Source organism: Neophocaena asiaeorientalis, unplaced genomic scaffold, assembly GCF_003031525.2.
Source record: "Neophocaena asiaeorientalis asiaeorientalis breed wild unplaced genomic scaffold, Neophocaena_asiaeorientalis_V1.1 scaffold223, whole genome shotgun sequence".
Taxonomy (NCBI): Eukaryota; Metazoa; Chordata; class Mammalia; order Artiodactyla; family Phocoenidae; genus Neophocaena; species Neophocaena asiaeorientalis.
In genome coordinates this window covers 2253450-2276336 of record NW_020175045.1, presented here as the reverse complement: position 1 = coordinate 2276336, position 22887 = coordinate 2253450, and the positions used below count along the sequence as shown (strand labels likewise).

The 22887-nt window shown below is 59.4% G+C and overlaps 1 protein-coding gene across 1 annotated transcript in view; it reads right to left on the bottom strand.

The window, feature by feature from the left end:
* Positions 1–11749: 11749 nt before the first annotated feature.
* Positions 11750–22887, bottom strand: part of IQCE (IQ motif containing E) — a 40732-nt gene continuing 29594 nt past the window's right edge. Inside the window, 7 exon segments of the mRNA XM_024763543.1 lie at positions 11750–14075; positions 15266–15379; positions 16318–16418; positions 17580–17701; positions 18179–18286; positions 20508–20531; positions 22146–22304. Of these exon segments, the coding sequence (XP_024619311.1) occupies positions 13948–14075; positions 15266–15379; positions 16318–16418; positions 17580–17701; positions 18179–18286; positions 20508–20531; positions 22146–22304 (756 nt within the window). The 3' untranslated portion in view covers positions 11750–13947.

Below are 22887 nucleotides of genomic sequence, written 5' to 3'. Positions count from 1 at the left end.
CCCCACCCGGGCGCCCCGCCCCTCCCTGCTCCCGCCCTGCCATTGGCACGCTGGACGAGGCTCCGCCCACTAGGGCCCCTTCCCCAGGCCGAGGGGCGCCTGGCGGGGAAGTCGTTGAGGACCCGCAATCCCGGCAGCGGGCTCTCCGTCCGCTGCACGTGGAGCTGCGCTTCACCCGGGCGCTCGCTCGTTGGTTGGACCATTGCATGTTCACTGAGCTTCTGCAGGGGCTGCCTGGAGGGGCTGGGCTGGCTCCTCAGCAAGCAGCCGTGGCTCACACGCAGACTGCGGCGCCGGGCAAGGGACCCAGTGGCCTGTCTGTAAAATTCGGATGATTTGGAGGCAAAGCCTGGCTTGGTGACCTAGAGCTGTGTGATCTTGGGCAAGTCACTTAACCTCTCTGTGCACCAATGTCCTCGTCTGTAAATAGGGAATACAATGACATTAAAATGCTCAGAGCATCAGAGTGTGACCCAGTCCCAGTAAATGGCCGGGGTGAGGGGTGGGCGTAAACTCAGTTCCTACCGGGGCTTCCCTTTGGGGAAGGTTGGGTCTTATATCAAGACCTAGAAGAAAGACAGTGCCCTGTCCTGGCCTCCTTGAGCCTAGAAATTCAGGCAGCTGCCAGGGAGGGCTGAGTATGGACCTGGAAGCCACACAGCCACACTTCCTACTGGGGCGTCTTCATGCGTGTTACTGAGATGGGGACCCCATGAACAGACAGAGGAGGCTGGAAACACTCTAGGTGCTTGGCCCAGCACACCCCTCTCTGTGTACCCCAGGGGCAATGGGTGCATCCTCTTGGCTGTGGCTCGTCACCACCTGGGGGCATTATTTCTGGACCTCCTGCATTCTGAGAAACAGGTCTCCACACCCGGGGCTCTGCCGTCTGCCATGCTTGGGCTCAGCCAGCTCTGTGGCCGGGCTGGGTTGTTGCAGGCAGGGACAGCTCTGGGCAGTGGCTTCCCAAGAGGCCCGTCTGTCTGCTCACCTGACTGCCCTGACTTTCCCGTTTTCCTGTGATAAGTCTGGGAAGCCCCAATGGGCCTCCTGCAGACAGGCAAGCATGGGACAGGTGGGAAAAGAGCCCTTGGCAATGCTATGGTTTCCACTCTCTGACAAGTCACAGACACCACCCGGTTGGGGACTAACAGCCCTGAGCTCCTTTCCACGTTCCAAGAGGCTTCACCAAATTGTCCGTTTCCCTCTGGTAGGGCCAGAAAACCAGACCCAAACATTATATGAAATGGTAACTTGGGTGTACGGGGTTGAATTATGTCCCCACAGAAAATATGTACAAGTCCCAACTCTTGGTGCCTCTGTCTGCGATCTTATTTGGAAATAGGGTCATCGCAGATGTGATCAAGGTACGTTGAAGTCATAGGAGATTATGGAGGGCCCTAATCCAATGACAGCGTCCTTATAAGAGAGACATTTGAACATGCGTTGCAGAGATACGGAGACACGAAGAAAACACCATATGAAGGCAGAGGCAGAGATGGGGGTGATGTGTCAAGAAGCCAAGGAACCCCAAGGATCTACCACCAGGAGCTGGGAAAGAGGCCTGGAGCAGATCCTCCCTCACAGCTTCAGAAGGAACCAACACTGCTGATACCTTGATCTCAGACTTCAGCCTCCAGAATTGAGAGACGAGACACTTCTCTTGATTAAGCTGCCCAGTGTGTGGTCCTGTTATAGCAGCCACAGGAAACTCATACATCAGGCTGTTCAGAGCTTCCGGTTGGCAGGCATTCTGTGTCTCTGATTGCACAACGTGGCAAAGGAGCTTGTCACTGATTAATATTTGCAACGTGTTTGGTGGGTGAGACATTTTCCCACAGGGATGCATGGAGAAAGAATGATAAAGGAGGTCCAGGGTGGAGAAAAGGAGGGACCCACAACATGCAGTTTTGGAAAAGCACCGCCAAAGCCTCTACTGGTGGAGCCTGAGCCCAAAACCTACTGCTGCTTGAGGTCCAGTGTTGGTGAGAAAATCCCCGTGGAACGGAAAAGCCCCTGGAGAATTGTGCTTTCCTGTGGGTAAATAGGATCCAGGGGCCCTGGGGTCTGACGCTTGCAGCGGTGCGATCTCTGCATCTCTACTCCTGTCCTTGATCTGCAAAACGGGGTTCCTGCGGCCAGGCACCCAGGAGGTCGAGGGTTAGAGAATGCCAGGTGGCAGGGGTAGGGCGCAAGGAAGGCCTGCCGCCATCCCACGCCACCCTTCTTTTGCCTGGCACTCACTGGCTGGAGCTGCAGTGGTTCTTCCTGCCTGTCCTGGGTCCCCTGCAGCTGGAAACTGACTTTAGCCCCACTCTACAGATGGGGCAGCTGAAGCCCGGGTCCCACTCTTGCTCGGGTGGTACAAGAATCACCACCCAGTCAGGGAACCAGGACTCAGCCTCATCCTGTTGCCCGCAGACTACATGACCTGAAATAGGGCTCCAGTGGCTGGAGAAGTCGGAGAGGACTTGGTCTGCAGTGCTGGCCACTGACCAGCACGCCAAGGGACATGCCTTCAATGACCTTGCAGTGTGACTCGGGGAGGCGGCCGATGGAGAAACGGCTAACCTTCCCCCAGCTGAGGAAGCAGCCCAGGCAGCGATAAGGAGCCACAGCCTCCCATCGCCTCCACCACGGGGACCCGGAGCCGGGGAGCCCAGAAGGCCCAGCAGGGCCAGGCCTGCGCGGGCAGGAAGGCCCAGCTGAGCCACCCTCAGTGCCCACACCCACGATCTCCTCCGGCCTCAGCCAGGTTCCCACATCCCAGAGCGGGTGGTGAGGGGGTTTTCGAGGCTCAGAAGTGAAGAAACTTGCCCCCAATGGACACATTCAAGCGGCAGGCAGATGGACCTTGGTTTCCTTTATTTGAAATGGAACTAAAAATAGTCCCACCTCCTGGGGAGGTCACGCGGCCCAGGCTGTGTGTGGACAGCCATATGACCTGCTCCCAGGGTGCACCATCTTTGGACACTGTTCTTTTCTTGCTCTCACCCAGGTCTTTTCCTTTCTTTTCTTTTTAAATTAACTACCTCCTACTCCAAGTCACAGGGCCTCTGAGCCCCAGCCTTTTCATGGCTAAAATGGGTAGAGTCCTGCTTAGATCATAGCAACGTGAGCGTATGTAAAGTGACATGACACCGCAGCACTAACCCAAATGTCCATCAGCTGGTGAACGGATCGACAGAACGCAGCACCGTCACTCGGCGGAATATCAGTCAGCCATAGAAAGCAATGGAGCACTGGCACCCGGTACAACATGGATGACCTTGAAAACACTGCGCTCAGTGAAAGAAGCCAGACACGAAGCCCCACAAACTGTATGATTCCATCGAAATATCCGGGACAGGCAGACCCAGAGACAGAAAATGGATGAGTTATTGCCAGGCGCGGGGAGAGGGGAGTGGGGCGGGACTGCTTAACGGGGGAGGGGCTTCTTTTCGGGGGGATGAAAAGTTTTGGAAGTACGTGGTGAAGGCTGCACAGCACTGTGAAAAAAGTTAATGCCACTGAACTGTACACGCTGGAATGGTTATGTGCATCTTGTCACAGGTACAAATGATTACATGTGCAAGGGCCCCACTCAGTATCTCCCTGACCACCTTCCTTCTTCTTCCCTCCCTCCCTCCCTCCCTCCCTTCCCTCCTGTGAAGTAGAGTCTGTGAGTGAAGGACAGGGATGAAAAAGTCGGCAAGGAGAGAGCACTGAGGACTGAGCTGCTTGGAAGCATCTGGTAGAAGCATCTGGAACAAAGGAGGAGGCAAGCCAGGCCAGGACCTCCCCAGGGTCTGTTCTCCAGGCCAGGAAGGTGGCTGGGTTGAGGCTCTTGAATGGTTTGTCCCAAGACCTGTAGGCGCTGGGAGAAAGGCCAGGCTGGGGATGGGTGCCAGACCCTGGGGCGGAAAACAGAACAATGGAACCCCCTGCATTTGGACCCTGGCCAGCAAGATTCACATTTTCCATGGAGATAGAGCTCGTGAGAACCGGCAAGGAAAAGGGAGAGCCGGATGCCGGCTTTCCCCAGCTCCCGCTGAGACGCACAGCCAGCCTAGCGCCCGGTCCCCACAGACACCTGGCCGCAGAAAAGCCACAGGAGTGCTGCTTTCAAGCTGGCCGTGGTGGAATTGCCCCGTGGCTCTGGAGGCTGGGAGAGATGCCAGCCAGTGTGGTCCCTGAGCAGGCCACGGGAGCCAGCCCAACAGACCCAGCCAGAATGGCGTGCACACCCCTGGCTTGCCTAGCATCACCTATCCAGCTGCCTCGCTTACCCAGAGAGCGCCCCCCCCAACCCCGGGAACCAGGAAATCAGCAGGGATGGCCTCTGACCTGCCAAGGATGCTGTGTCGAGTACCAGCAGGCACCCGTGGTCTCTCTCAGAGCCTCCTTACTCTTACTTCACACTCAGTACTGACAAGGCTGGTCCCTGCGTCCCAAGCCCGAGGCAGATCCCAAGCAGCGCCCCAGAGGAGGTAGCCCCAAAGTTACATGAAGGGAGACTGGCACTGGATGAAAAGCAGTCGCAGAGACACCCTCCTCGGGTGGGTCCCTCATCCCTGCCCACCCGCTCCGCCCAACCTGGCATCTGTGATGAGCATTGTGCCAAGCTGTGGGACCTGGGCTCATCTCAGGTTTTGCCACCAACCATGCGCCCTGTGGGGACCTATGTCGCCCTCAGGGGCCTCAGTGCTCACCAAGCCCGGCTTCCCCATCTTACAGCAGGGGAGGCTCGGGCTCCAACCCACAGCCTGGACTCGTGAAGAGAGTCAGGAGGCCGTCTTACTCGAGGGGAGAGGGTGACTGTGCGTGCACACCGACATTTGCACAAACACCTTTCGTGCCCAGAGTCTCACTTAATTCTTGCGCGAGGCGGACGACCGCAGTCCCTGTTTTAAGAGAAGGAAACAGAGGCTCAGAGAATTGGGTGCAGAGACAAGATGGAAACCCCTGTCTTTGCTTATTTCTGGTTTAACTCTCTCCCCAGTGCAACCCGCTGAGTGATGTATTTTTAAAGGGCTGATGTGTTGGTTATCTACTGCTGCATAATGAACCGCCTCAAACCTTGGTCATTTCAAGCAACCACCACTGTGTTTGTCGGCAGCCCTGGGGGTCAGCAGCTTGGGCCCAGCTGGGTGGTTCTTATTCTGTCACCCAGAGTCACACGTGCCCCTGCAGCCATGTGGCAGCTTCACTGGGGCTGGGTGGTCTCAGCCGGCCTCATTCATGGCTGGTGGTTGGTGCGGACTCAACGGACCATGTGGCTCCAGCCAGCTACCTCGGGCTTCTTTAGCCGGCATCTCAGGGAGGCCAGAGAGGGCAAGCCAGAGGCTTGTGTCCCCTTTAACAATGCTCCGTCTCGGCCAAAGCCAGTCGCAGCCAAGCCCAGGGATAAGGGGCAGTCAGGACAGAACAAGGCAGGACAGAGCGGGGTGTGGACACAGGGCCGTGGCTGTGACCATCTTGATTCAGTGGACTTCCCAAATGGGGAAAGGTTTCTTCAAGCTGTGGTGCTCTCGGGGATGTTCTCTGGTCAGCCAGTAAGTTCCCTTCCACCCTGGCGGGCTCGGGGAAGGGGGCTGGGTGTGGGCAGCTGGGAGAGGAGGGTCCTGGAGGCTGAGGTGCGTATGGGCTCCTCCTGGCAGTCTCACGAAACTCCGCTCCATCTCCAGGAGCAGTGGGTCTCTGGCCCTCCGTGGGCTGGGGTCCGTGCCGGTGACCAAGGCTAGCTGGGAAGGGTAGACCAAGCGTTGTTCTGCTCCTGTGCTTGGGGAGAGGGGACGCCTTTCCAGGACTTTGGAAGTGGGCCAGCAGAGCCAGGAGGAATTGGAGTCCCCCCATCCCACCCCATGCCTGGGGCTGTGGGAGGGACAGACGCACACTTCCCTCTCCGGAGCCCCCCCACCCCCACCCCCGCCAGCTGCTCCCAGGTTTGGGCTGCCTGGTGACATTGTTTCCCCTCCAAGAGCGGAGACCCTTCCACCGGGCAGCTTCCCAAGCCTCGGTCTCCGCGTCCGCAAAAGGAGGACAGTCCTACCTCCCTGCCCGGTGGTCCCAGGGTCATGCTGGAAAGGGGGTGCTCACAGCTGTAGTCCAGCTTCCTTCCTTCACTGTCACCTGTCCCCCAGTGACCAGCTCATGTCACTCACCCCACAGCCGGGAAGTCTTTGCCTTGCCTGCTAGAGGCCGGCCACTGGCTCCCATGTGGGGGACCCTGGGTCCCCAGAGTCAAAGCCGGGCCTGGACAGACGTTCTTCGCACGCGGGGAGGCCTGTTTCACTGTCAGGGTGGGGTCTGGGGAGTCAGGGTGAGCCAGGGTTGCGTCCCCCTCCCCAGAGAGATGCGATCCCTGCCTGGACTCTGAAAAGGAAGCCCCTCGTCCAGGCCACCAGGAGCTCGGATGGGAAGGGCTGTGCCCTTGGTCCTGAGCTTCTCCCCTCCACCTGGGTCTCTGGGAAGGAATCTGACCGTGCCATACTCCTACTGGCCTCTCCCTGGCTCCCAGGGCCTCAGAACCAAGTGCAGAAGCACCCACATCTGTCCCTGCTGCCCCACTCTGCCCCATCTCTCCCGGAGGTGCAGGGTGGGGGGCAGTCAGGTGAGAAGCAAGGCAGAGGCTTCCAGAAGCAAAGCCATGGTGACGACCCATCACAGCTGGGCCCCAAGAGATGCTCCACGCGTGTTTCCGGAACAGACACCATCGTGGTCTTAGAGAGCAACGCCGGCCGGCATAGGCCCACCCAGGCCACCCAGAGACACGGCCATCGTCACTCCCTTTTTACAGATGGCTAACAGGCTCACCCCAGGTCACCAGCCAGGATGGTTTGGACCCTCAGCCCGGATTCTTCTGCCTGTGGGCCCAGGGACCCTTTCCCCCGCAGACGTCCCAGCTGGGTCTGCAGCGTGGGCGTGGGGCTTGGGGGCAGCAGAAGGTCCCAGCGGGCTCGCCCCCTCGTCTGCCCAAGGCTGAGGCCCAGCTCTGGGGGCGCACTCTGCTATGTGATGCCTCCGCCTTCCTGCCCACTGAGGACCCCAGAGGAGGGATGGCTGGAAACGTGCTCCCCATCCGAGCCTGCTCCCGCTCCGGGGGCCGGGGCTGGCCTGAGTGCTCTCCTCTTTGGGTGGGTGGAGGGGAGGGCTGGCTTCACTGGGCTCCGCTGGGCCCTGGGTGGGGGGGCACAGGCGGCATTCACAGGGTTCCTCACCAGCCCTTGGGCCATTGTGCCGCCCTCCCGGCTGCCAGCCATCCTTCCACCTTCTGAAATGCAAATCCGACTCCGTCATTCTCCTGCCAGCAGCCCTTCCCTGTTCCCACGGCTCCTGGGGTGAAGGCCAAACTCCTCAGCAGAATGTGCAACGCTCCCCCCGCCACACACCCGCTTCCCTCCTGAGCTCCGGGGCCCCCGGGGCCCCAGCTGCCCCGGTGCCGTTTCCGGCTCTGGGGGGGAGGTGGCGGCTGCTGGTTCCCTCGCAGGAAGAGCCGCCTCCCCACGGGCTCAGCCTCAGCCCCTCGTTCCTTCTTCTGGGCGAGTGGGGGGGAACAGCTTGTTCCTGACCCTGTGGCCGCTGCCCCCCGCACACCATGCCCCTGGGCCTCTCCCGCGTGGGCCCTCGCCACCCTGGTGAGGGGTGCTCGGCCAGACTTCTGCCCGCTTGGGGCCCAGCACCTGGGCAGGTGGGTATTGGGCAGGGAAGGAATTTCCTCCAGGCCCACAGAGCTCAGCCTAGCTGAGAGACAGACCCGCAAGCAGATGAAATACCCCTTGATGCTGTGCACACTGTGCCTTCCTCCCTCGGTGCCTGGCACGCAGCAGACGTGCAGGAAATCTCAAAGCACACGGAATGAACTCGCGTTGTGAGAACACAGAGAAAGGAGGGGCTGACTGCAAAGAGCTTCTCAGCAGCGGGGCCGTGTGGGCTGGCTCGGTGGAAAGGACATTCCTGGCTGGGAAACAGCTCTTGCGAGGGGCCAGCTGGAGGTGGGGAAGGGCCTCGTGTTTCTTAAAAGGCCGGGGGATGGGGGCCGAGCTGGGTAACGGAGGGAATGCAGGGTGCCCCGTGGAATCTAAGTGCATCTGTTGAGCAAGGGGAGAAGGTGTGTGTTCACAGAGGTGGGGAGGAGGACCCAAGGGCCTGACGCTGAGGGAGACGAGGAACAGGGAGGAGAGTGCTGGCCGTCCCACTGGAGCTATCCTTCTCTTCTTCCCTAGTAACAGGCCCTCTCACTTTTATTGAGCATATTGCCATCTAGAATAAAAGACAACATTTCCAGGCTCCCTTGTAGCTGGATGTGCAACTATGTTCTGACCAATAGGATATGAGTGATGTCCTCAAGTGAGGGGATGCCCCTTTCTTCCTTCCTTCCTGCTTGCTGGAATGCATATGTTGTGGCTGGAGCTCAAGCAGCCACTTTGGATCGTGAGGCCTTGTGTTCAGGAGAGGGGAGCAACAACAAGAGCACAGGTCTTTGAAAATCATGCAGCTGCCATATTTTACCGGTACTGCTTTCCTTGGGGCTTTGGAAACTTCTAACTTGTTTGGGTTCCTGTTATTTGGGGTGTTATACTCCAGCCCGACCTAAGTCTAACAAATGGAAGGATGGCTCGGATTCTGAAGAATCCACTGAGACAGAATGCACAGAGCTTGGCTGCTAATTTGATGGGGGGGCAGGGGAATGAGAAGGGAGAGTCCTATCTTGGGAGGCCGGTAGAATCCTTCACTCAACATGCATTAAGCACTTTTTTGTGTGCTGGGTACTGTGTTTGCTGTGCGAGTATACCGGTGGATCCCATGATCACTGTCTTCACGAATCTCTTGGTCCCGTGGGGGACAGAGGATACGACGGAAGAGCACCGATGGAGGGAGGTAAGCACCTCACCCAAGAGCTGCTGGGCCCCTCATTTATCCATTCTGCACAGTTATGGAGCACCTACTGTGTACCACACACTGCGTTAGGCCTTGAGAACAGCAATAAGCACCACGAACTCAGTGTGGAGTTTACCTTAGTCTGAGAGGGGAGTCAGACAACAATCAAATAACCTTGGCTTTCCACAGAGAAGCAGAGCTCTGCTGAGTGAATCCCTGCCGCGAGCGATTATGCCAGGGGCCGCAGGAGGCCCTGGGGGGATTCGTGATGCACCAGCCACATCTGGGCTGGGCATCTCCAGGGAGCAAGGGCTGCTGGCCCTCGTAGGGCAAGGCACCGTCCCCGGCACACCCACCACATTCCTGCCCCCTAACCCCAGGCAGCAGTGGACAGCAGATGGGGCCTGGCCAGAGTGAGTCTGCACCGACTCGGCATGGGGGCGTGGCTATTCAGGGGAGGCTGAGGTGGTGGTTTGGGCCGTTGTGGGCAGGGATGGACGTGGAGAGGAGTGGACAGACGTGAGCCGTACTTAGGAGGCTGTCAATAGGATTTTTTGTTGAAGGATTGGAGGTGGTGGCGAGGGGGTCACGGACGACACTCCCCACCCAGGTGTCCGGCCTGTGCACGTGATGTTGGGGTGGGTGAGGAGGCCCGCGGGTGAGCCTGCTTGGGAGAGGAGAATTGTGTCGTTTAAAACACTTTCTTTAATCGGGGTAAAATACATATAACAAAAAATTCTCATTTTAACCGTTTTCAAGTGTGCGGTTCAGGGGTATTAGGCACGCACGCATTCTCGCGCGACCATCCCCACCGTCAGCTGCAGAACTCTTCCATCTTCCCAAACCGAGGCTCTGCCCCCGTTACACACTCGCTCCCCTCCCCCTCCCCCAGCCCCGGGCACCCACCCTCTACTTTCTGTCTCTATGGACCTGGCTCCTCCAGGGACCTCCTAGGAGTGGAATCACACAGTATCTGTCCTTCTGTGTCTGGCTTATTTCACTGAGCATCCCCTCGAGGCTCCGGCTCCGACAACTGAGAGGCTGTGATCCCCTGGGGTGGGACTGCTGGCCAGGGGCAGGTTAGGGGGCAAAGGTAACTCAGAGCTGGGCTAGGCCGAGTTTGAGGCACCTGAGGCATACGTGTGCAGATGTTCACGTCGACATTTCGGGTCTGGGTGGGGTCTGGTTGGGGTCAGAGCCTTGGGACGCCCACGTCTAAGAGACTGTAGGGGAAGGGCTGGTACAGGCCGGGAGAAAAACCATGTCAACGGGGAGGGTGTGGGGAAGGGGCCGCTGCGTCCCCAGCTGCAGAGAGAGCGACCGTCACAGAGCTGAGCGGGGTGGGGTGCGGGGGGGGGGCCCTGTGAGACCGGCTGACAGTGGATGAGGCTCCTATTAGCAGGGACAGCGGCTTTCCGCCGCTTCCATGAGCTGCGCCCATGGCCCACCTACCCCCGGGCTTCCCGGCTTTCACTCCCTCAAAGCCGGGCCGGAGGGGAGGGCTGGGGGGCTGCCCGAATGGCCGCCCCGGGGAGCTTTGGCACACATGGGGCCCTCTGCTTTGAATCCCAGGCTGTTCTGGGCTTAATTAACGAATAGCTCAGGGGCACCCCCCTCCCTGTTCAGAAAGGACACAGCACCATGGAAACGTCCCCCAGATTCCCCAGGCAGGCACTGCCTAACGGGGCCACCTTCTGGGTTGTCGCTGCCCGGCAGGGCTCCCAGGATAACGGAAGGCGCTGGCCAAAGGCCATTGGTTGGCATCCAAGCAAAGAAACACGGACCCGTTCCTCCTCCCAACATTCATGCTCTGAACCCAACAGCAGCTAAGAGAAACCAGGGATTTGCGTTCTGACATTTTCCCCCCTTAGCCCGCGATTTTGAGGAAGCTCATGTTTAGAATCATCTTGGTGGAGGCCTGGGGGTCACTCTCGGCTACCAGCCTTTAAGGAGGCTCACGTGTAGACCAAACTGGGCTCCACCTTTGAAGTGAAGAGAGCTGCCAAGAGCAAGGAAGGCCAGTGGCACGAGTGGGGAGAGGGATCCATGTGTTCGTGCATAAGAATGTGTCCACACGTTCACACCTTCCTGCTGGCTCTCCTCCTGCTGGGTGAAGGCCCGAGGGGGGACAGTCCTCCGTTCTCCTCTCACCAGCTCCAGCTGAGACTCTCACCCCTCCCGCCTCGAGGCTGCCTCTCTGCTGCCAGACCCCAGCCTCACGGGAGAGTAGGTGGCGGCAGGCTTGTGGCCGGGCTAAGGGTTTGATGAACCCTGCCCTCCTCTGTCACAACCTCTTCAAGGGCCAACCGGCACATCTGAAAGTGCCAAGTCTTCCAAGTGACCCATTTGCCCGTGACAAGACACACGGTGATCCGCTCGGGCCAGTGCTGGAGCCAACAGACCAGTCCCTGTAAGGGCTTCCGACAAACTCGAGGGCCCTTGAGCAAGCAGCTGCCTGCAAACAAAGCCACGAGGTGCACCTCGTGTTGCGATTTTCCAACAAAATATTGGAAAACCATTATTTTTCCAGAAGTCAACTTTTTTGGGCTCATTCACATCTGTCTGAGTCGCCAGTAAATTATTCCTTACCTGCTCCTAAAACGAAAACTAGAATTGGGGGAGATACTCCCTCGTTTTCACTTCTTGATGCTCAAGTCCTCACTGATGAACAAGGAAGAGAAATTCGAAGACAGATGCACGAGTTCCCGCACGGCGGGGAGCTGGCTGTGGGACCCTTCCCTCCGGCCGGCTCTGCGCTCCCAGGGCTGTGCTGTGAGCAAAGCAAAAGCCAGGAGCCCAGAAGCACGGGGTTTGCGTAGCATGAGCTACGGCGATGGCACACCCAGAGGTCACGAAAGGTCACGGGTTTATAGGGCAATCAAGACAGAGATCCTGCAAAACAGCTTTTATTTACAGAGGCCGACGATGAGTAGCACAGAGGGAAAACCTTATGCCTTCCAAGAGACTTGTGTACAAATTACGCATAGGTCAGAGTGTTCCTAAATACAGAGGTCGAAGACCAGCGAGTCCACCACTTCCTCCTGGAGCCACCTGATGGCTTCACATTTCAACTCCCAGATGTGGGTTCTCTCGCTTCAAAGGGTGCTTACCCGGCGTGATCAGCTGCTAACAGGCCCTTGGGAGCTCGGGGAGGTCCTCACCTGGAGCAGCTGCCGGCCGGCCCCGGGCAGGTCTGAGTGTCCACTCTCCAGTCCTCAGAATTTCTGAGCCGCACGAGAGCAAACATTCCTTCCAAAACCACAGCGGGGGTTTGAATTGGCTTAGATGGCTTCTCGTGGAATTTAAATTCTATTCAGCTCTTGAAGGTGAACGGGGCTTTCTGCAGAGGGTATTTGTTACTTAAAAACGAAGCAAAGCTCTGCAGCTCTCACGCTGGTTGCTCTGAGCTAGGTGGCTGTCCTTTTCCTAATGCCATCGGTCTTTTTGCTGGGACGAGGGTTCTGGTCTGTCTGCAGGGCGGCCGGGCCCGTCCAGTGGGGCAGCACAGAGGCGGGCAAACAGAAGGCAGGCCCTGTAGGCCCCAGGCCCCTGTCCCGCCCCGCCCTGTGCTGCTCCGGCAGTCCTAGAACCCCAGCCCCGAGCCGTGGGCCCCGCAAGCACGCTGGGCACCTGGCATTCTCCAGGGAACAGATCCACACAGCGTCAGAGGGTCACAGCCTTGAGTTAAGTCATTTACTGAGGTGGCTTCAAGACTGCTTACTTTCACTAGATCAACATTGCTGGGCCCAAGGAGCACAGGCAGACAAATGTACATATCTGCAATTCTCAGGAACATTTTCTTGGAAAACTCAGGTCCCGGGGCTGACCTTGCCCATCCCAGCTCTGCCGACGGCCAGCCCGCTGCACACACGGCCTTCTCCTCCAGGACCGGGCGAGGACGTCCTGACAGTGACCCATCCGTCATAGGTCCCCAGAGCCTTGGGCTCCTGAGAGCAAGGAGTAATGCAGAAATGCCCGTTTTTGAATGGGGTTGGGGGGAGAATGACCCCCTGGGGACCTGCAGGCCGCGGGCATCGCCTTCATCACCCTCTGGGTGCCTGACTGGTGGACTGGCTCCTACAGGCCTTTAGCTGAGCCGGCACCCAGAGGAGCAACGGACCCAGTGGATGAAACAAGGCAAAGGTCAGCAGTGAGTTCACCCGAGTTAGCCATCAGTCCAGCGGGGGAAACAGAAGAAAAAACGGACTTGGTAACTCACAGGCCGAGTAAAGAAAACATGACACAAGCCTGGCCCCCTGGCTGAACTTTTTTCAACCCACTGTATGACCGGCACCTAAGCGGTGAAAGGGGCTGGCGGGTCCCCCCGCCTGACTCCGGGCGGCCGGGGCTGGGAGATCCCTCCGCCTCTCTCACGGGACAGGGCAACATAGATCCTCCTGGCCACACGCCTCGCCCGTGCTGGAGCCGGGAGCCTCTGACCGCTGTGAGGAGGGCCCAGGAGTTTCTGAAAGAAGGACAAGTCTGAGCCGGAGCCCCTGAGGTGCAACACGAGAAGGGCTGCCGCGCCGTCGGGGCGCCGGGGGTCCCGCTGGCGCCGGGGAGGCGGAGGGGTGGCCCGGGACTGAGCTCTCCCCGGTGCGCAAGGCCCTCCGTTCGGGCTGAGGGCGAGGGTTCTCGCATCAGCTCTCCCCTGAGGCGCGTTGCCTGTCCTGGAGCTGGTGGCCGAGTGGCGTCAGCGCCGATGAAGCAGCCCTCGCCTGCACGGCCGCAGGTGGCCAGAGGTGCCCCGAGAGGACGTGTCTCGGCCGGGCCCCCTGCTGCCCCCCAGCCCGGGCAGGTGTGTCTGTCCGGCATGAAGACCACCGGGGCGGGGGGCGCGGGCCTGCAGCCGGGGGTGCGGGACGTAGGCGACCCCTTCCCAGAGATAAAATAAAGAGAGGCATTCGGGGTTCCCTCAACAAACAAGCAAACGGGCAAAACGAAAGAGAAAAACCGGGGACGGAGGTGAGGTGTCCAGTAGGTACTGTTCCCCTCACAACACATTCCTTTCCGGTCTGAGCGCTTCTGTCCTCTGAGCCTAACCTTGCCCGGACAGGGCACCGCCGCGTGCCGGGCGACCGCAGGGGCCTAGGGCCGGGAGGCGATTTTCTTCGTGGGCACAGGCGGAGCTAAGACGATCTCGTCGGAGTCATCGGAGTTCACGTCCTCCGCGGGCGGGGTCGCGGCGCGCTGCGGCCCCGAGGGAGAGGGCTCCACTGCAACAGAGAAGGGACGGCGGCCACAGCCACGCTCAGCGCCGTCGGGGGCGGACACGCGAGGGACGCCACGCCAGGCCACGCGGCCACCCTCGTGAGAGCCTACTCGCACCCTCTGCGCTCAGCTCCCAAGCGTCGGCCAGTCTCCCCAAAGCAGAACAGCCGCGAAAGGTGAAGGCTGGCGGCACGGGGGAGGCTCAAGTGGGCGGCGGGGATTCTCGGCACGTCGCCCTCAGGGTAGCGTGCGTCCGGGAGTCTGCGGCCCGGGCGGCCGGCTGTGACTCGTGGGCAGATGCAGCCGGTGGCCCCCGGCTTCCTTGGGAGGACACGCCCCCGCAGGAGGAGGGGGCGGGCCAGGCCAGGCCAACACCCAGGGACCAGCCGCGAGCTCTCGCTCCTTTCTTCACGCACATCTGAACTCTTCATCGTAATCGACCCTAGTTTGGGATGCGCCTGCCGACCACCCTGCAGACCCCCTCCGCCCTCAGTGGCCACCTGGATGGGACGTGAGGAAGGGGCAGTTTCCCCTGGGGCCTGGGGCCCGTGCTCCCAGCCCCAGAAGACGGCCTCTGCTCTGACTGCTTCACAAAGTAAAGTGCCAATAAAAAAGGAACCAATCCCTGACTTGAGATAAAAGAAGGAAGGAAGTCACCACCCCGCGAGCTGCGGATACAGTAACTGTGTCAGCTTTTTTTCTGTAACTGTCAAGAAAACTATGAGAGTGGAAAAACTTATGAAATTAAAAACGGCAGTTTTCAAGGTTAGCTTCAGTTTTTCTTTCCCTTTAAAAACACTTTCACAATCAGATCAAACAAGGGCTCCATGTGCAGTTTTCACAGAGACCGTTTCCTCGTGTAAACAGGGGCCCGAACGAGGCCGGCGGCGGCGCTTTTCAGGCAGGAGGATGAGCTGCCACCTTGAAAGGACACGCATTTAACAGGAGGAGAAAAGGGCGGCATACACAGGCCCTTTAGCCCTGATCGAGGAATCTAAAGGCCGCCAAACGTAGGGTCTGGTGAAATCAGACTGAAACTGGTTACAGACGGAGGTTTTGGACAGAAGCTCAAAGCTCAAAGTTCGCTCTGACAAAGCCAGACAAGATGACCGAAGAGGACAGAGCACGATTTTTCACACGTGGCGGTTTCCAGGTCAGGCAAGCCCCAGAAGCGCCCCCGCGACCCGACACTCACCAGAGCAGGGCGGCGGGGCTGCCGGCGCCCCTGGCCCCCATGGCCTCGGCGCTCCGTTCCCGGGAGCCGGAGCCTCCGCGGTCTCCCCGCTGCTCCCCTCGCTGTCTTCCTGCCCTGAAACGACAGGCACGTGGGAGGCTCCCATCCTCACAGGCTTGTCGCACCCACCCGTCTTCCTAGGCGCACACTTCTGTTCAGAAAAACTGCTCCTTTTACACCTCTCCCTCGTTACGAAGCACCACGCCCTTCCTGCACCTGCCCTTCTCCGACTGCGCCTCTGCGACCTCAGAACTCAGCCTGCGCGCCACGCTCGCACCCGAGACTCAAGACTACGCTCTGTCTAGTGACAGTCCCCGACCTCACACCGCCACCTCTGTGCCACCTCTGGCGTACAGAGATGGTCCAAGCAAGTGTCCCGGTTACAGTCTGAGGGAGGAGGACCTGCAGTACCGGCAGAATCATACATTTGGGGACTGAAAGCGACTTGCAAGGGGCCTTGCCCAACCCTCGGGCTCTCGCACAGGAGGAGTGAGGCCCGGGGAGGACCCCGAGTCTGGAGTGGGGCAGAGCTGGGACCGGGCCTCACCATGGGCTGTGCGCCCCTGCCAGTCCAGGGATTTCTCCGCTGACTGTTATTGGATCTTAACGAAGCAGAAGAGGAAATACAAGCAAAGTTTTACTTAAAACCAACAAACAGGAAAAACGTTGGCCCAAAGGAGGGACACCGCGTTGCTCTAGTTAGAGCTGAGAATAAAAATCAAAACCACGAAGCTCCGACTGCGGTGGCCTGCGGTCACTGACCCCGGAACCGGCCAGCCTGTCGGGCTCCGGGAAGTCGCTTGGGGCCGGCTCTTTCCCCTACGACCCAAGGGACAGGGGACGGAGCTGTGACAGGAAGGTGTGGCCGAGGCGTTACCCAGCTCGCAGGTGGCGGCGGGACAAGCCCCCACGGCTTTACGCGTCCCAACTTCCGGGACGGTGGCAGCTCTTTTGGGTGAAACCTCAGAAGGCCGGCTGCCCCTCGCGTGAAATCCAAAATGAAATGCAATTACCAGGAGAGGCTGCAGGGAAGGGCGGAGAGGAGGGTGCACTGTGTGGGCCCCAAGCAGGTCTGTCGGGAAACGCTGCAGTGGCAGCTCTTGGACCAGCAGCACTGGGAGAGAGAGAGAGACTAGCTGATTCTGACTTTAGGGAAGGCCAGCGTCGTGCGAGGCCGACGGGCCCAGGTCCTGAGACAGGCAGGCTGTGAGGGGCCTCGGGCGTGTCCCCTGCACCCCCGGCCGTGGCTGGCTGCACCAGGGACGGGCCCCAGCCCGAGCTCGGCCCCTGGCCCGCTGTAAGTCCCACTCTTTGCCCGAGGTGACTCATACAGGGTTCTGAGCCGTTGCAGCCGGGACAGTCCTGACCAAGCCCCGGCGGATCCGGCAGGCACGGTGCCACTGACAAGAATGTGTTGCTGCAGGAAGGCTTCTGACGACACCCACGTCTTCCTGAACACGGGTCACGCCACGGTGTCCTTCAGGAAGGGGCAGGGCATCGGCACAGGCCGACAGGCAGTCTGCAAACCGAGGGCTCCCCGAACCCCACGCTGTCTGACCCCTCCCATTTGTTTTCTCCCAGCGGGAGGAAACGGTCCTAGAAAGGCTTCTTTCCAAGGACCGGAGCCTTGGCCAGCGTCGTGCGAGGCCGACGGGCCCAGGTCCTGAGACATCGTGCGAGGCCAACGGGCCCAGGTCCTGAGACAGGCGGGCTGTGAGGGGCCTCGGGCGTGTCCCCTGCACCCCCGGCCGTGGCTGGCTGCACCAGGGACGGGCCCCAGCCCGAGCTCGGCCCCTGGCCCGCTGTAAGTCCCACTCTTTGCCCGAGGTGACTCATACAGGGTTCTGAGCCGTTGCAGCCGGGACAGTCCTGACCAAGCCCCGGCGGATCCGGCAGGCACGGTGCCACTGACAAGAATGTGTTGCTGCAGGAAGGCTTCTGACGACACCCACGTCTTCCTGAACACGGGTCACGCCACGGTGTCCTTCAGGAAGGGGCAGGGCATCGGCACAGGCCGACAGGCAGTCTGCAAACCGAGGGCTCCCCGAACCCCACGCTGTCTGACCCCTCCCATTTGTTTTCTCCCAGCGGGAGGAAACGGTCCTAGAAAGGCTTCTTTCCAAGGACCAGAGCCTGTGGCCCACCTCACCCGGGTGGGTGGGTGTAGCTTATGCTCTGGTGATACACCCTGTGCCTTTCTGGCTGGGCAGCCCTCGCAGGTGTCCGGCACTGCCCTGCAATACAGAACAGAGGTAGGCCTGCCAGGTGGACTTACCTGTGCCCGGCCCGTGCCAGGTGTGCCCGGAAGGCAGACTGGATGATGGTGATGGCCTCCTCTTGCCACGGGTCCCCCTCGGCCTGGACGACGGGGCTCGGGATGCGGGGCTCGGGCGAGTCCTGGGGCAGCGACGGTGGGGAAGAGAACCGCGTGAACCCCCGCCACCTCCTACGTGTGGACCCTCGGCGCCAGGTTAGGAGCGCAATTCCGATTCGGGTGGCTGCCCTCGTTACTAACTATTTCGTCAGCAGTTTCCTGACTGCAGGTTACTTGGACTCTAGAGATTCTTAGAATGGATGTCTGGTGGTTTTCACAGGGGAGGGACTCCTATCTTTGCTGTAGTTTAAGCCTCTGTCTTGACCCCAAGATGGACACGGTACTCGATGTCCCAGCACCTCAACGCCATTCGGCTCCTGAAGCTCAACCCTGGGGGCGGGGGGGCACGGGTGCCAGGGGTTGGAGGGCGAGGCACACGCCCAGGGCGAGGCAGGACGCGAGGACCCAAAGGCGTCTACGCTTGTCCCGCCGACAAAGCGTGGGAAGAAATGGAGAGAGAACGTTAGGACTTGGGCCCGTGTGCAGCCCCTGAGGGTTACCTGGGTGGGAGGGCTAGGCACGGCAGGGGGGGCCGGGCTGCACACTCCACTAGACTATGGCCTCGCCCGTGCCGGATGCCCCTGGAAAGCCGCCTGCAGCACGGCAGCCTAGCGGGGGCAGCGGGGTGGGGGGTGGGGGGAGACGGAGACGGGTGTCAGTTTCCCTGGAAGACGGCAGGCACGGGTTGGGGCGTCCCAGAGGGAGACGCTCCAATGGCTTAGAAGAGGGCTCCCTTTCTGCCGCAGAATCTCGGCAGTGCCCGAAGGAGCCTCTCTCCCTCACTCGCCACAACCTCCTACAGCGAGAAGCATGCCACTGCTCTGGGGAGGAAAAGGCCCTGTTAAACGCTGTTACATTTAGCTGCAAATGTGATTCCGTATTTTACACGTAGTTATGTTTTCATGCTGAGATCGTTTATTCCGTGTTGGAATAGTTATTCCACTTCATACGCTTTCCGCGTACATCTTCTAAAGTCAAGTAGGGCGGAGCCTGATCTCAGACTATGACAAAGGAATTACGTATCCTTCGACCTCAATCTTAAATCACTTTCTTTAGAGATACACATGGATGCTCTGTAAGTTCTGAGATCAACGTTCCGGATTTTAGGGGTGGCACTTTTATTTCAGGGGTCCTGCCTCTAGTCCTGAGGACGGGCTTACGGCTCCGTAACATTTAGGAGAACGACACTCTAGCACACTGAGCCCCGCCGTTGAACCTGCATTTAGAGGTTCAGATGCTTCCATGATCCCAGTCACCAAAAGAAAACATCTTTGTCTTCCTTGACCGCAAAGTGAAGGAAATGCCACAAGCAGGGGTTAGGAGACAACAAAGAGGCGAGAGGACATCCGTTACGAAGGACAAAATAACGCACTAAAAGCAAGTGAGTATTTAGACAAACCCAGAAGGTTCCCACCACGCAGCTCACAGCAAAGCCACCGCACCCGCTGGAGGGGTGAGGGTGCTGACCGAGCAGGCCAGAAAGGGGAGCAGGCGTCCCGCGCGCCATGCTGCCCACACGACAGCCCAGCCCGCACGGCGGGTCTTAATCACCCTGGAGGCTGAGGGAGGAGGGGACGCTGGAGGGGAAAGGGCGGAACACCATCGACAGCACCCAGGCCCCCGCCTGCTTCATAAATGTGCTCTACGGTCCTTCCAGGGACCCTCGTCCCCTCAGTCGCTCACAAACGTTTACTGAATGCCGACCGCACGCCAGGCACCCCTCTAGGAACCAGGGACCTAGCAGCAGAAACACGGGACGGTCCCCGCGTCCGTGAAACTTACATTCTAATGGGAGAGGCAAGCAGTTGCAAAAAGGGTGAAGTATCGGGTAGGGACAGGAGCTGTGAAGAAGGCGAAAGCAGGGCGCGGGGCTGGGGAGTGCTGGGGAGTGCCGGTGGTGCGGCGTCCAGGGAAGGTTCGTGTTTCAGCAGAGACCTGAGAAAAGTCGGGGGCAGGACCTGCGAGTGTCTGGGGGAGGAGCCTTCTAGGCAGAGGGCGCAGCAGGCGCAAAGGCCCTGCGGCAGGAGCAGCCTGGATATTTTCAAGGATGCCAGAGACGCCTCCAGACTGAATGGGGCCGGAGGGGTGGCCGGGGAGCAGCGCATGCGGGGCTTCAGGGAACAGCTTTGGGTTTTGTTCCAAGTGTGAGAGGAGTCATTACGGAGTGATGTGGTTTAACATTTAAAAACATCATCCAGGTGGCTGCATAGGGAATAGGCCGTGGGAGGGCAGAGCAGAAGCTGGGGCCGGTGGGGAGGCTGGGCGAGGGTCCCGGCAGCTTAGATGTCTACCACATACCCTACTGTTCTCCTCTGCTCTGACCCGCATTCCGTCACATCCCTGCTCTCCTTTTCCCGGGCAAGCTACACCCTTTCCCTTACCCAGGGCTTTGCTGAATTCTCCTGCCCGGGATGCCCTTCCTCTCATCCCCAGTTCAGTGAGTCCCTCTCCTTCTCAAGGCCTGCCCCCGCTGCAGGGACGTTCCCGGCCCTGGTGAGCAGGAACCCCACAGCGCCGTGGACGTGCCCCTAAACCCCCCTTCCATCCTGGACTGGCTTGTCTGTCTTAATGTCTCTCTGTCCTGAGGGCCCACAGAACTGACGATCAATAAAAGTGTGTTGAGAGAATGATTGAATGAATTATGAAAGTGTGAAATTATCCAAGTATTTATTTGATGTTAACATCACTTAAGTATTTTAACTCAGTGTTGGGGCCTGGCCTGGGTTCGTGAAAACACGGACTCAATGACGCTTCTTGAGATCTCCGCACAGTCACTTGAACCAAAGTAAAAATACGTATTTTGAAATTAGTAAAATAAAACTGGCTTACCTCATGCAGAACGGCCTGTTTTTTCTGAAATAAGGAGATCAGTTATGAATTAACACGAGGATGACTTTTCTGTGATACCGTATTCGTCCCTTGGTCCCTCCCCCTGCCACAGCCAACAAGCGACGCAACAGCAGTCAGGGACCCGCCCCTCGCCGACAGCCCCCTGCCCACCACCCACACCCAAGGGGCTCTGGGAGAGGCTGATGGAGCCGATGCAGACCCGCCTGCAACAGCGGAGGAGGCAGCAAGGGACCGTGACCGTGACCGGGAGGCGAATCACAGCTGAAGCCCAGGCCGCCACGGGGCCGTCTGTGGTTCCTGGCCGGCTGCGCGGCAAAGTGACTCGCAGGGACCACTGAGACGGGACTATCTTAGGCTCCACGTGAGGAAGCCCCTCCCCCAGCCAGAACTGTCCTATAACATGCGGTGTCCTCTCTGGATGTCCACAGAGCGGCTGGACACTGCCTGCTGGTGATGCTACAAAGGGGACCCCCGTGCAGGGTCTGGGTCACTGACTCCCAAGTCTGACCAGTCATCAAAATCACGGGGTGGCGGGGGAATTTCTCCGGTGCTGTCACAGTACTATGGGTAAGTGGTACATCCTCATTCCTAGAAGATACGCACTGAAGTCTCGTAACGTCTAAAACTTACTTTCAAACGGTTCTGGAAAGAACAGTACGTGCAGAAAAGAAATGTGGCTAAACGTGCACTGTTGTTGAACCGAGGTGGTGGGCAAGAATTAGTACCTCGCTGAATATACTAAATTCTTTCAACTTTCTATGTTTTGTAAATTTTCATCATCAAAGTTGGGAAGAAGCCATGATTAAAAAAAACCCTCCACCGGCGCCTCCCGAGCTAAGATCTTACACTATTCAGGCAGGTGGAGAGTTCCAGTTTCTGTTTGTCCAGCTGGGGGAACAAGGGTCGTGTGCGTTCTATCAAACGGGGGGAGGGGGCTCTTTTAAAGCATTTCGTCATCAGAGAGCACCGTCCTTTAACAACTGAGGTCTCCGCGAGCCCCATCTCCGTGAGCCCCCCCCCAGGAGCTGAGGAGAGGAGCCCCACTCCTCCCCCAAGAGAGACCACGGGACATCGCAGCTCCCGGTCTGTCGTGCGCAGCCTGCGGCCCCTGCTGCCCTACTCAGCCCACCCCCGGGTCTGACACCCCACGCGCAGCTCTGCTGTCCCGTCACCCACGCCGCTGTCCCCTGAGGAGCAGCCCCGAGGCAGGTTCTCCCTGTTCCTGACAAGACGGCCATCCCGGGAGCCCCAGTGAAGGGCTGCCATGGGGCCCGAACTGCCAGGGAGACCCATAAGCTCAGTCCCGCGCTTGCAGGGGCGCTGCACCCACAGCCCGCGTCCCTGGGACCCGCCGGGAGGTGACAGAGGCTTCCAGACCAGCCACTGCCCGGCCCGCGGCAGGCACCCCCCAGCTCGCCCACGCGGGCTCCAGGCGCGGCCTTCCTCTCGCCCTCGCCGCCCGAGACCCCGGGTCTCCGGAGGCTATCTTCTGCCTCCCTATGTTTTCCTACGTGTCTAGGGCGTCTGGCACGGAGCCCGCCCCGGCAAAGGGACGGAGGAAGGGCTGGCGAGCGAGGATGTGGGCAGCAGAGGGCCGGCGGGCGAGGGAACCCTCACCCGGTGCTGGTGCCCCTTCCACCGGCGCTGCAGGAGCCGGGCGGCGGCGTCTCTTCTCCCCTCGGAGCAGCCGGAGCGCGGCCAGGAGGAGGCCCCCTCGCTCGTGTCCAGCTCCGAGTCCGTCTGGGAGGGACCGGGGGGTCGGGGCGCTTCCCGGGTCTGCAGGAAGTCCAAGGTGAGAAGGGTGACTGGGTCGGGGATGGGGGCGGAGAAGCCGGCTATCAGGCCAGGAGGCAGGACAGTAGGACGCAGGCAAAACTTCTCAGACTAGACTTTAATTTAGAGGAAAAAAATCAGTGTCCACACCGCTCAGCATGCCAGACGACAAAAGAAGTCTCTGGAGAGCTAACATATTCGCTAGTAACTAGGGTGAAAGTCGGTTTTCGTTAACCCTGTAAACTCTGGGGGTAGCGCTCTCCCGCGAGGAGGGGAAGCAACGTGACCTGTGGTGTCATCAGGTAACCACAGCGCACCTTGTGAGCTCAGTCACGTCCGTGCATCAATGATCTGCTTTTTAAAGAAAGGACCCGGGGGGCTTCCCTGGGGGCGCGGTGGTTGCGAGTCCGCCTGCAGATGCAGGAGACACGGGTTCGTGCCCCGGTCCGGGAGGATCCCACATGCCGCGGAGGGGCCGGGCCCATGGGCCTATGGCCACTGAGCCTGCACATCCAGATCCTGTGCTCTGCAACGGGAGAGGCCACAGCAGTGAGAGGCCCGCGTACCGCAAAAAAAAAAAAAAAAA